Here is a 14,645-nt window from a genome sequence, read left to right as displayed (position 1 = left end):
CCAAAACACGTGCAAGCAAAGCAGCTGTCAAAAATTAACTGAACATTCAAAATGGCCGAACTTGTCGGCATAAGTGAGAGACATGAGTACCAACATAACGCCACAAAAAATCGAAAATCGAATATACGTAACCCGCGGAAATTCAAAATTTGCGATACTTTTTGAACAGACCTCGTACACAAATGATATAATATCAAATGAATTTACTTATATAATGTCTTTAAGAAGTTACATATTATAATATTTCTCTATTATGATAAATATTACATGAAAAAGCTAATTGCCGGAAAAAGGGTCTAAGTAGAATTGTGCCTTTATTCTGCCTATCCCCTTAATTGTAAACAAGAACAACTTTCTTCTTCCCGATTTTATCCTCTGTATATTAAATAAAAACAAATTTATGTTATGGCAGCAATTGAGAATATTTCTTACTTGGAATCTCGTATTAAGTTGGATTATTCTGGGCCCTCGGAATCCTTACCTCACCTCGCAAACCCGTCATCTTCTAATGATTTCCCATCTCTACCATATCTCTCTCCTTTCCCCGCATATACATTTGACTGTAAGAGCTGGAATCCATATATATCCATTCTTTTTTGGCAATAATTTCTACATTCTATTCAATTTTTTACCTGATAATCTCTCTCTCTTCCCCCGCCGTTTCTACGCGACTATTGCCCAGTCTACCTCTTAGACCTCTAAGGCTAACCTTAACAAAACAATTACAAAGGCAACAATGCTGCAGTTTATCAGCGAACCTCTACGGACAGTGCTCATGTCTCCTCTCGCTCTTGAAACGAATTTTAGGACATTCACTACTTCCTATTCCTTGCCTCGAATGCGAGACCAATTTTCATTTTATCTGAAGAATTTCGCCATACCTTTTACATAACTCCCGATTCATCGCTACAGCTAATTCCCCCACTTCTCTCCATTATCCCCTCTCCTCCACTTTCACTTCCCTCCCTATCCTTATTATAATCTTCTTCATCCCCATATCCTCTCAAGCTCCGAATCCCACTAACATACCCTTTCCTCTCTTCTTCTCGTCTTAACTGCATTTAATTGATCCTCAGCCCGACGAGATCTCTTTCCTTATACGCTAACTTCTCTCATCGACCATCTATCGGGTATCATTTCGCCGTTAAGAGTCATACAAATTCAAGTTGATTTATATACTCTTCGCGACGCATTACTTCCAATTAATTTGAATCAAAATGATAAACACAACTCCAACTAATATTACCGCTCTTAGAGGACTACGCATTATCTATTGGAACTGTCGTGGCGCTCATAATAAAGGCATTGAGAGATTAACAGAATCGTATAAGATTATCATACTTAGCAAAACTTGTTTCACTTCTACCCGTGACTTTCGTATAAGGGGCTTAGATTGTGTACGAACAGATAGCACCTCCCTCGCGATCCGAAGCGTGGCTATCTTAATTAAAAATTTCAATATATATTCTATTATCGATCTCTTACATAAATTTGATGCTTCTATTGAAGCTGTTGGTCCTAAATTTACATATTCTCGACATTGTGGGCGCGTATCGCCACTCCAATTTGCTAACTTTCCAAGCGAGCCTTAATAATCTTATCGCTCTCACAATCAGTTGCGATTTAACACTTAATGGACGATTTCAACTAGGCGTGTATCACCCTCTCTGGGGCGCTATTCGGCTGAATTCGGCGGGGCGCATTATCGGCAAGGCGATCCATACAATTGTGTCATATCAATCCCACTTCACCTTTCCTCATCCCATTAGATCCTCTACCCTTATCGATCTGGCGATTGCTTTCTCATCTCTTGCGACGCTCTGTGAATATGACGTACTTCAAGATACCCATGATAGCGATCATTACCCTGTTTTCGAATTAATTGCCATGTAAAGTACGTCACTTTTTTTTCTAATAAACTTAAACCTCATTAGATCCAAGCCGAGATTTCCAATGCTACTTCCTATATTGTTGATTTTATCATTAATATCCCTCTCTACAATCTCATCTCTCAATATAACCAATTCTACTCTAGCGACCTAGACATTTTTTACTCTTCTTCTGCCTTTCGCTTCCGCGTGCTAGATGATGATAGTAGCTTTTACTCTCGCGATAAACCCCTCAAACACTCTTCTCCTCTCATTCCCTGGTGGACTCCTATCCTGTGAGAATGTACTCAGGCGATTCATCAACGTTTGGAATTTCGAAAAGAGTACCATTCAACCCGCACCCTTAAGAATTATGAACTCTATAAGAACGGTGCATGAATGTCGCAGGGTTCTTAAGAGAGCTAAGCGTGCTGCTTGGCAGAAGTTTTGCCTATCTTTATGGTAAGACTCCGACCATTGTGGCATATACTCAAATGGTTCCATAAACTCTCCAACGTTAAAAATCAAGATAATAGATTTTGCGATAATCCATCAACTCTTTTCGAAACCATTGACAAGATCTGTCCCCCTTTTTGCTCTCCTTTTCTCTGCGACTCTTCGGCTATCTCTGCGAATGGAGGCCCACACCTATGACTAAATTCCTCATGAAATGTTTGAAATAAGTGAACTTTGCGCTGTTCTCAACTTGATTAGGTCTTCTTCCAATCTTGGCTTGGACGGAATAGATTATTAAATCCTGAAAGCACTCTTGTTGGAATTACTGGAATTACTGGAATTGTATACACTCAATAACCTCTTCCACTATTCTCATCTCAACGGTTCCATTCGTTGATTCATCTCATTAATAATCCTCATGGAGGAGGCGTGTGTCCTATTTTTCTTATCTCTTATTCATTTAAAATTCTAAAGAAATTGCTCCTTAATCGACTCTACTGGATAATTGAATCCTCTCTCTATCTTATTCTTTCTAATTCCCAATTCGGTTTCAGAAAATTTCGGTCGTACCAAGATAATCTTATTATATTAACGTTGTACATGAAGGCTTTGCTTCAGGTTGTTTTACTTCATTGATATTAAATCAGCTTTTGATAATGTGCTCCCTCACATTTTAATTCACGATCTGCTAGACTTTCAATTCCCTCCTAAAATTGTCAAATTTATTGAGAACCTCATTTCTCACAGATAAGTCCAATTTGTCATCCACGGGGAACTCACGGAATCGAGGATCTCTTGCAAGGGCACCCCTCAAAGCTTAGTTCTCAGCTCTACTCTTTTTAATATTTATCTCCGTAAACTTGAAGACCAAATCCAGCCTTAGACCAAGATTCTTTAGTTCGCTGACGATATCGTGATCTATCACTTCCTCGGATACACGTACCACTCTTCAATCTCGTCGAAAGCTCACTGAATCGCATCATAGAGCACTTGCAAAGTCGGGAGCTTGACGTCTCATCAACCAAAATGCAAATGATGGTTTTCTCTACACGCAAAGGTTCTGTTCCACCTGAATGGCGTGTTGCGTTGGGCGCTCATTCACTCCTGTCCGTCCCAATCCATCATTTCCTTGGCATTATTTTGGATTCCGCCTTCTTGAAAACACGGCCATCAGAGCGAAGAAAATTTTACAAATCTTGTCAGCAATTAGCAACACATGAAGTGTTCACCCTCAGCTCTTCCTTACGATTTACCGCTCCATTCTTAGAGCTTCCATTGAATATGATGGTCTCATTTTTGGCCCATCGCGATCTCGGACGTTCCGTCGATTGGATGTGATCCAAAATCACATGATTCGTACTTGTCTGGGATACCGTCCACTCTAATTAACGTTGTCTTGGCTGAAGCTAAAAACTCCCTCTCCATCTTCGTTTTTAGTTTCTTGCATCTAAATTCTTCATTAAAATTCTCTTGGTTACGGACCACCTTACTGCTGATTCCCTATACAAACTTTCAGATGCAGCCAATGATGTCATCTTCCTTGATTACCTAACAGTCCATTTTCCCGCTCCTTTTCTTTTTAAGGAAATAGTTAATCTCTAAGCGAATCGACCATTCTTTCACTCTTTCTTCATACCGCCATTCCTATCCCTCCGTTCATCACACATTTACTCTTGTCCAGTCTATTCTTCCTTCCTCCCTATCGGCTCTTAAGAAAAGGCCTCATGATCCGCGGGCCGCTCGGAATTTTGAAAAAAACATTTAATCTGGTTACAAGGGTATTTGTATTCTACGCTAATGGCTTTAAAATTGACAATAAACATTGCATCGGCATTTGCAGTTTTTCATTTCAATTACAGGCGCCTCTCCTGCACTAGCTCCTTGCCAAGACGTTCAACTTTTTCGCAGAAGCTTGGGCAATCTACAACGCTGTTCTGTCTGCTATCAATCGCAACTTTAAATTCGTTTTCATAATTACTGACTCCAAAAGCATCCTTAACATTCTATTTTAACAACAAAATCAATAATTACATAATTTTTATCAAATTGGTTCTAGTTTAGACAACCGAACTTAACATAAGCATCAAGTTTATCTGGGTTCCTTGCCATACGGCCGTTATCGGCAATGAGAAAGCGAACGTGTATGCGTGATAAGTCATTACAAATGGTTCATTGGTGTTACTTTAATGTTCCTTACGCGGACTATTTTTCCATTTTAGGAAAAAAGTTTGATTGCAAAGTCAATCAAGTACTAATTAAATCAAATAAGAAGGCAGCCCGTTATTAACACATCTATAATAAGACCAAGAAACCGTCGTTTTATTGCCTTCCACTTCGTAGAGAATGTTCACGCGGTCACGCGTCACAGAGCTAATTATTATAACTTAAAACATACCTTTTTAGGAAAAACTTGATTGATATCCCGTTGTGTGACTGTGAGTATCCCATTCAGGATGCAGATTTTACTCCGATGTCTCATTTATGCCAACCACGCTAAGTATGTGGTCTGCCCTCATTGGTCTTATTAATTTCGATCTTAATGACCACGTTGTGCAAGTTTTTCGGAACCCTTCGCCAAAGCTTTATCATTCGTTATATGATTTTAGTAAAACATCCAATTTGCAGTTCTTTCGTTTAACTTTCGTTTAATGGCGCATGTTTGCGCGCAGCTAACACGCAAACGCATGGATACCTCCAGTACCCTTCCCCCTTTCATCCTTAGTAGCTGTATCACTTTTTTGCATAGTTGCGCGCTCTCGGTGTCATTGCTATGATCCGAGTTTTTGGAGGCAGTCTATTTGCCTCTCTCTCGCACGCGCCTGCAATCTCGTCCGCACTTTTTGTCCATTTTACTTATTGCATACACACGTGTGCATTTTGTTCTGGTTGTATTGACTTCCGCATTAAGAGGAGGCAAGAGCCATAATTAAAGAAGAAAATGCCACTTGGCAGAGAGGAAGATGAGTGAAACTCGTTTCGCGTAGGAAGTCAGTCGGGTGCTCTTTGATAGAGAGGAGAGGAGGTAGAGTAGACTTCCCTTCATGTAGAAAGTCGTGTGTTCTTTGGCAAGGAGGGAGATGAGGCGAAATTCGCTTTGGGTAGAAAGTCGTGCGCCCTTTGGCATGGAGGCAACATTTACAAAACTCTATTCCACTTATATATATATATATATATATATCTATGTATATATTTTTGGTATTAAATTTTCGTGTTGGTAAAAATCTATTTAAGGGCATTCATTTGACATCATTTGAAGTAATTTTACCAAAATTTATGGCAATCGGGCATTGGACATTTTTGGTAGTCCACGAAAATGTTTCAGATAAAAGTTGCTTTGTTCGTAGGGGAAAAGAAAACGGTGATCTTGAAAAGATCTCTTTAAGGTCAGGTCAAGGTTATAAATTTCTTATAATTGAAACCCTCATTTTTTAATTACATTAGAGTTGACTTCAAGACCTTTTTAAAATATTACAATAAAGTTATTTTTTATTAAGTATTTTCCAAATTATGATGCTTTAAAGTTACAGTACCGCCGATATTAGGATTATTCAAAGTGTCCGCTATTTAAAATCTCCTAAATGTTCACAATCATGATGTTGACAATATGTCAAGATCAAGGCCAATAGAGATTACTCCTCCCAGATAGACGAAAAGATGTCTTTTCGATTTCTAAAAGATATTTCACGTCTTGCAATATCTTGCATTTTTTACGAAAAGATATCTTTTAGGGACCTAAAAAATGTCTTATGCAATAGTTTAAGATATCTTTCAGATATCTAGAAATATCTTAAAGATATCGTTAAGATGTCACACATATTTTTTAGTCCCATTTAAGAAATTGAAAATAACTTTCATGTGACTTTCAAGCAACTATTCAAGGTCAAACTAATAACACCATCATATGTCCCTCTCAAAGCCATACAACTTTTGTCTGAAACATTTTTTTCTAAGATCAAAAATAAAAGTTATTTATGATGGGACATAAAAATGGGACACCCTGTATATATACATATAAGTGGTCCAAATTAATTGGACGAGTCAGTATTTATAATGAAAAACTGAGTCGAAAATGTTAATAGCAAAATGTTGAGATATCAATAGTTTTTGAATGATAAGCCTTTAAAACCGTCCAACCATGGCATATGAAGTTCGCGCCGTCAAACGCGTCACAACCAAGCGGCCGACCACATGAATAACGGATATCTCTAAATATCACGATGCTGAATAAGTATTCAAAAGATTCTGTAAAATCTCTATTAACGTGTACTGCTGTATTTTTAAATTGGGGCTAATTTAATTGACGAGAAGTAATTTCAATTGCAAAAAATGTATATTTTTGAAATACACATTTTAAATAATAAACAAATATTAATAAATTAAATCAATATTAATTAAATTATCCAAACAAATAATACTATTTAGATAGTGATTTAGTTTTGAGGGTTCGTTTTTTTAAAAATTGATTGATTTAAACAAGATAACAAACAAATACTTTAATCAAAATATTTTTCTTCGTTTTGTGTAACTTTTTTCCATCTTTTTGATAAAAGAATTCCACGACGATAAAAAGATTCTTATTTGAAGTTGATTTTGGCACATGTTTGAAATTATGAAAGTGTATATTCTCTAGAGCATGTTGCCACCCGGACCGAATCGGAATCGGAATCGAAAACCGTTTCGGAATTCATTTTTTTTTGTGAATAGAAACCAAAACCGTACCCAAATTTTGTATAGTTTATAATATCGAAACTATAACCAAACTAATAAGATTTTATGATTTTTTCGGTTGTTTTTCGGTTCTTTTTTCAGTTCTTAATTTTTTATCTTTATCCTTGTTCTTAATTTTTGTTCTGCCCATTCCTTCGTTCAAATCATCAATGTTCAATCCAGTATTACCATCGTCAACTTTCTTAAAATGTAAATACCTCCAACATCTCATACAATATAAGAAATCTGGCGGGATCGCGAAACATATTTAATGTAAACTTTTTTTAAAATATTAGCATTTCTTTTATTTAAATCTTCCTCACCAACATGTTGCAAGAATTTATTCTAAGTCATGAAATTCAAGACTACATATGTAGACTTTATGTAATAAATGAGATCTATCCATAATAAATAAGTTGTAAAAAAGGACTAAGAGAAATGCCTAAAATAATGTTTACGTAATTTTGTATTCAGAGTTACGTGATCAATTGTCGCCTCTTTTCGACTAGGCTCTCTAGATTGAACAAGTGAACATGCTCTCTCTCTCTTTCTCCCCCCTCTCTCTCTCTCCCTCTCTCTCTCTCAATCTCTCCCCCTCCCTCTCTTCCACCCTTCTTTCTCCTTCCTTCTCCTCCTTCTTCTTAAGAACAAATTTTTACCAGTAAAGAAAACCGAAACCGAATAAATTACGGTTTTTTAACGGTTTTTTTATAATTCTACTTACTTGCTTTATTTTATTTATTTTTTTAATTTATTCTATTAAGAAGAAGGAGGGGGATGGGAAAGAGAAAAAGAGAGGGAGGAGAGCGAGAGAGAAGAAAATAAAGAAGGAAAATATTTTGATTAAAGTATTTGTTTATTATCTTGTTTAAATCAATCAATTTTTAAGAAAACGAATCCTCAAAACTAAATCACTATCCAAATAGTATTATTTGTTTGGATAATTTAATTAATATTGATTTAATTTATTAATATTTGTTTATTATTTAAAATGTGTATTCCAAAAATATACACTTTTTGCAATTGAAATTACTTCTCGTCAATTAAATTGGCCCCAATTTAAAAATACAGCAGTTTAGAGATTTTATGGAATCTCTTTAATACTCATTCGGCATCGTTTAGCGTTAGCATCCATCAAAGCGCCCGCGTGGTCGGCCGCTTGGTTGCATTGGCCGCTTGGTTGCGCCTGATGGCGCGAACTGTCGTGGTTGGACAGTTTCAAAGGCCACCATTCAAAAACTCGATACTTCAACATTTGCTACTACCATTTTCGACTTAGTTTTTCATGAATAATATGCTGTACATGCGATTCATCCGGTTAGTCTGGATCACCCTTATATACAAATTATACCGCAATTATTGACAAAGTACTCTTGTATAGATAGAGTGGGCTAAACTGAGTCGAAAAATCCTCTACCATTTTGCAATTTTCGTAATAGTTAACAAGATGCTAATTACTAAAAATTACCGAATATTTTTTTTCAATAATTTTTTATTCAAGTATTATGAACTTTAACAGAAAAATAGCTAGTAACAAAAATTGTTTATTATGACTTTTCAGCTCAGTTTAGTCCGCTAGCTACACAAGAGCGGTTTGTCAATAATTGAGATACATGCAGTATACATAAATACAATTTTTAATTCGCGCCATGGAACTTCGAAAATTTCATTAAAATGTTTGAGATCTAATGCATATATGTACAGGATGAATAGACCGTCCTGAATCAATAAAATATTTCTAAAACGAAGCATTTTTGAGAAAAATGATTTAAACGAAAATCGTAGGATTTAAAAAGATTTATTTGATCATATCTATTTGACCTTGGACGGCGTCGTCAAGATCACGTCATTTTTTAATGGAACATTTTTTATTTCATATTCTAGTAGCTGACATCAAAATTTATTTAAAACACTACAATAAAATTTATTTTTATCAAGTGTTTTTCGAATTATGAGGCTTGAAATTTACAGTACGCAGGCATTAATATTACTCAAAGTTTCTAACCGACGGTTAAAACCTCTTGAATGTTGTTCAGGATATTACCTGAATAACATTTTTATCAAGATCTAAAACATTAGAGATTGTTCATCTTATTTTCATTTTTACGTAAAAATAAAATTTTAGTTCATAAAGGAACAATCTCTAATTTCTTCAATTTGACAAATGTTATCCAGGTTATGATCCTCAATAACATTCAAGAGGTTTCAGCCGTCGGTTGGACACCTTGGGTAATGCTGACAGTATTGTAAATTTCAGCTTATAACTCGAAAAGTACTCAATAAAAAATGAATTTTATTGTAGGCGTTTCATAAAACCCCTGACATCAATTTAATTTTTAATTAAATTCTATAATCAAAAATAGGGTGCCTCGTTTAAAAAAAATCTATGTGACCTTGACCTAACCTGGGCGACTTAAGCTTAAATAGATAAAATTAATAAATAGACCTTTTTAAGACCCTAATACTTTGGTCTAAATCATTTTTCCGGAAAATGCTTTATTTTCGAGATATTGTATCTTTACGGGATTTTTACTCGCTGTATATAATGCATATGAAAACGTATATATAGGGTATCCCACGTGATCACGATTTTTCCGGCACTTCTGATGATCTACAATAATAAAATTTATTTTGAATAAAAATTAGTCAATTTTCAATCAACTACAAATTGAAATATTAAAAATTTGCAAAATAATTTTTTTTTTGGAAAATTTAAGGTCACCCTAATTTTTTTAAATGATACTACGTACTTTTTATTTCATAATGTTGTAACTAATGTCAAGGCCATAAAGCGTTCGAGCTAGTACAAGTACTACAAGTTATGTTGATATTTTCTCTACGTACTACACGTATGTAATAAATTGTAAACTACATTCGGGAATACTACGAATATAGAAATGGCTACGTTTCTCAATTTGTCTACAGGTACATTTTTTTCTACTGAACAATGTAATGAAAAACATATAAAGTTTAATACAAAATAATTTTTCACGAAAACGTTTTCGTTCATCTCACATGTGATTTTAACTCTGATTTTAAGGTCATTTCAAGATCATAGTATAGCAGGTCATTGAATTCGTCTTGACAGTTATAATATTATAAAATAAAAAATACTATGCCATTTAAAAAAATTAGGGTGACCTTGACTTTTTCCTAAAATATTTTGCAAATTTTTAATATTGCAATTTGTAGCCGATTGAAAACTGACTAACTTTTATTCAAAATAATTTTTGTCAGATCATCGGAAATGCCGGAAAAATTGTAATCACAGTTATGTAGGACACCCTGTATAAGTTATATTTATTACTTGCCTTAAATTACATTTTAATATGTTTATCCTCTATTGATCTATTTCAATCAATCATAAGAATTGACATTTATTTTGAAAATTAATATTTATCATTGCCATGAAATTTGTTGAAATAATGGTAGATAATTCCGTAAATAACAGTTCAATAATACGGAAATCGATAATAAATAAATTACAATTCATGATAAATAATTTTAATTATATAAAATTTAAGCAGGCTCAGGAAAGGCATGGTAGCGCAGAGGATAAAGTTCAAAGACTGGAAACACAATTAGAAGAAAAGAATGCAGAAGTGATGCGTGTTAATCAACGATTAAAGATGAACGAGGAACATAATACGCGTCTTAGTACAACTGTTGATAAACTTTTATCTGGTAATTTTCACGTAATATTATTTCTGCATCAGAGCGCCCTAATTGCTTGTGGGAATGTAAACAATTATTTGAATTATATTAGGAACGAGAAAATATGCTTTTCTGTCTAAGGATAACTTGTATGTAAATAACATTTAATATTTAAATATTTTTTATCATCTTTTAGTTTGAAATAATATTAGAAATAAGATATGTAATTTCTCTTCTTCTTATCACTGTTGATTTTCTTAAAAATCATATGACTTTCTATAGAAATAACTTTTAATAAAATATTCTTATATTTTCAAAAGTAACAAATATTTAATGTCTGACATTATATTTGCCTATATGCATATTTAATTTTATCGGTATTAATAAATGTGATTAAAATTTTAGTTAAGTTAATAGTTTAAATTTTTGCTTAGAATCCAATGAAAGATTACAAGTGCATTTAAAAGAAAGAATGCACGCTTTAGAAGAAAAGAATGCGCTTACTCAAGAACTCGAAAAAACCAGAAAAGTGGCGGAAGATCTGCAAAATGAAAAGGCTGATATTGTTAAAGAATTGAGCAAAGCACGTCTGGAAATCGACAATGTTAAAAGACAGATGCTCCAACAAGAAATTGCATTTAATATTCAGCAAACGGACGCATTAACGAGAAGTTTGTCGCCAAATACCATAGATCCAGGCTCCTTTTCGAGAAGTGCAAGTCACAGCAGTTTTGACACACACTCATTGCCTAGAAGAGGAGGTAAACGATCTATCGAAGACGATTCATCGAAGGTATTGTACTGTTGTACAAAATATAAAAGACATTAATTAAGTGTATGTCTAAAGATAAACATTTATAACGTGAATTTGGATACTCTAGAATTATGTTGCACGGACTTTAGCGGAGCAAGAATGGGAAAAGTTGCAACAAGCGCATGTGCTTGCCAATGTCCAACAAGCATTTGATGTTTCGAGTGACGCGGAAGGTGATGGAGATAACGAAAGTATCTTCAGTTGTGCGGCGGACGTAATCAGCCCCACCGGACATACAGACGCCCAAACATTAGCATTGATGTTACAAGAACAATTGGATGCTATTAATAAGGAAATTAGATTAATTCAAGTAATTAATATTATACAACGACTCATATGCATAAATTTATTTTATATGAAGTCGGAATATATATTAATGTAAAAATGAATGCAATAAGATATATCGCAGACTCAATATATCATTTTTATACTTTTTGTCTAATTTAATTCATTTTTTTATCTTAAAGGATTGATAATTTTTAAGTTATATGCAATTGAAAGTGGAGAATTTTCTTAGGAAGAAAAGCAGAGTACGGAAGCACGTGCGGAGGAACTGGAATCTCGCGTTGGCAGCCTCGAACATATGAATTTATTAACGAGGGGACGAAGTCTCGAGCGAGCATCGCCGCCGCTGAGTGGCCGATCCACACCAAAATCGCACCATAGTCCAAATAGGGATTATTTACATAAGTACCACACCGTTAGTAATCACGTAAATGCAATAATTGTTATTTATGTTAATTTGATTGCGTAAGTATGAGCAAAGTGATCATGTTACAATATATTCCTATATTTTCTTCTTCATGCAGGCACCTGCGTCAATGTCCCCGGCGCATTTACACCAATATGCTGCTTCCTTAGCTAGTCCCGGTCAACTATCAGAATCTCTTCCTGCTAGTCAGGTTAGCTAGTAATTCGATTTAATTATTATTATTAGATAAGAGAAGATAGGAGGTTGGTATGGTCAAATAAAAAGTGAAAGGCTCTAGCCGAATAAGGAGGGTCGAAATTCCCTCCACAGTGGATTTGGATGAAGTTTGGTGCACTTTCTTGTCACTAAAGAAAACTTAGTTTCCCAAATTTTGATGCTCGATACTCTCCCTGTCGTCCATATTTTTCAAAATAATGTTTTTTAATAAATAATTTTTTTCTTTGCGAGTTTTATGAATTGACTTGAAATTTTAGGTGATGGCAGATATTCAGACACATAATCTTAAATTTTTGTTCCCACAAACAATTTGGCGGGAAGTTTTAATTTTACGAGCCAAAACAAAATTTTAAATTTTAATATTTTGGTTCTCAAATTAAATTTTAATATTTTGGTTCTCTAAGATTTGCTATATCTATATTTTAACTAAAGTTGTATTTTTAAGGAAACTACCTCTTTGATTTATTTCAGAATTTTTTTATCTGTCAGAACATCCTGAAATACCTAAAAAACCGTTTTTTTCTCTTTTTTTTGTCAGTTCTCATGGTTACTTTTACTTGCAATGATTATTTCGTGACTGCGCCCGATAAATTTTCCCTATTCAGGTATTTTCTGGAGGATCAATTATTTAATATAAAAAAACGGTACTAACATCCAAAAACACTCAATTTTAATCCGTATAACAAATCAAACTAACAAAGACTTTTTATAAATCAAAAGAAATTGGAAAGGATAAGGGCACTAGGAGTCAGGAGCAAAAGACGTCGCGCAAATAATACACCTATAAAGCGTGAAATTTCTTTATTCTATATTATTAAATGCGCTTACATATTTCGGCTCACTTTTGAGCTTTCCTCATAGACAACACAATCTAACATATGTATAGTGCCCTTATTCTTTCCAATTTCTTTCGACTCAATTTTAGCTTATTTTAGTTTATTTTAACTATTTTTGAAGTTAGGTTGCATTATATTTTCGACCAGAGGCAACATGATTTCTTAGCCCTCATAAGTAATCCTACTTTTCACAAGAAAACTGAGATCCTCATCAAACATCATTAACTAATTCTAATATCACATGTTTGTTATTTTCAAATCCTTAAAACGCGATTTTTTAAATTCGAGATTGGATTGATTTGCCAGTCCTATGCAACTGAGTAATTTTCATTATTACTCAAGTAGAAAATTTTTATATCATAAAGAACTTTCATAACTTCAAAAACAGCATTTAACAAATTTCTATGACATATAAGATAGCTATCCTTTCAGTGCATAATATCGGTTTGGGAAATAGCAAGCATTTACAATTCAAATCAAATTCAGCTCTTAACACAAATTTTATTTGCAATCTGTTTCATTTCCAAATGGTTTTTTCAATTAAAAAATTATTCGACTCCGACCGATAATATAATTTGTTTTCATTAAAAAAAAAAAACATTTCTTATAATTCTTTATAATTCAATCTATATATATAAAACATTCTTTATAATTCAATCTATATATGAAAACAAATGTTCTGACCGATCGACTTATTTATGCCCAATTTAAATCTATAAGAAACATGAATTTCGAGGAATATCCCTTCCCCAAATGACGCAAGCAAAAAAGAAATCTAATATTGTATCATGATATTTCTTATTGTTACACTGGAATAATTGAATAGTTTTGCAGTGCATAATATCGGCTTGCTATTTCCCAAGCCGATATTATGCATTGAAAAGACTGTCTTATATGGTACAGAAACTTGCTAAATGCTGTTTTTGAAATTAGGAAGGTTCTTTGTGGTATTTTCTACTTAAGTAACAAAAATTATCCAATTGCATAAAAACTGGCAAATCAATCCGGTCATGAATTTAAAAAAATCGCGTTTTAAAAACCTGAAAATGAGAAATATATTATATTATTAGGTCAATTAGAAAGTTCCGTCCGTTAGCGGCGAGTAACTGTAGCTAGAACTGTTGATAACTCTAATATCTAAATCAAGTTTAATTTTTTAGTTTTACCATCTATCAATAAAATTTAGTATATAAAAGTATACGTTTGCAATAACATTGCTTTTTATTGCATCGAAAATGTCGACATTTAAGCCGAATAAGCGCGAAGTGTTAATCTTTTGCTTCAAATGGAAGAAAACGATGTAGCTAAAGCTCATCGAATGCTGTAGAAGTTTATGATGATAGTGCTCTTTACGATAAAACATGCAGAGAATGGTTTCGACG

General features: G+C 33.9%; 1 protein-coding gene across 1 annotated transcript in view; it reads left to right on the top strand.

Annotated features, from left to right (window-relative positions):
- Positions 1–14,645, top strand: part of LOC108746557 (liprin-alpha-1) — a 306,428-nt gene that overhangs the window by 233,285 nt on the left and 58,498 nt on the right. Inside the window, exons 10-14 of the mRNA XM_018483406.1 lie at positions 10,556–10,715; positions 11,120–11,478; positions 11,567–11,809; positions 12,017–12,199; positions 12,309–12,401. Coding sequence (XP_018338908.1) covers positions 10,556–10,715; positions 11,120–11,478; positions 11,567–11,809; positions 12,017–12,199; positions 12,309–12,401 — 1,038 coding nt within the window. The remainder of the gene's footprint in view (positions 1–10,555; positions 10,716–11,119; positions 11,479–11,566; positions 11,810–12,016; positions 12,200–12,308; positions 12,402–14,645) is intronic.

This window comes from Trachymyrmex septentrionalis, unplaced genomic scaffold (genome assembly GCF_001594115.1).
Source record: "Trachymyrmex septentrionalis isolate Tsep2-gDNA-1 unplaced genomic scaffold, Tsep1.0 scaffold178, whole genome shotgun sequence".
NCBI classification, from domain to species: Eukaryota; Metazoa; Arthropoda; class Insecta; order Hymenoptera; family Formicidae; genus Trachymyrmex; species Trachymyrmex septentrionalis.
The sequence above is the reverse complement of the archived record's forward strand: the minus strand, read 5'-3'. Positions and strand labels throughout refer to the sequence as shown.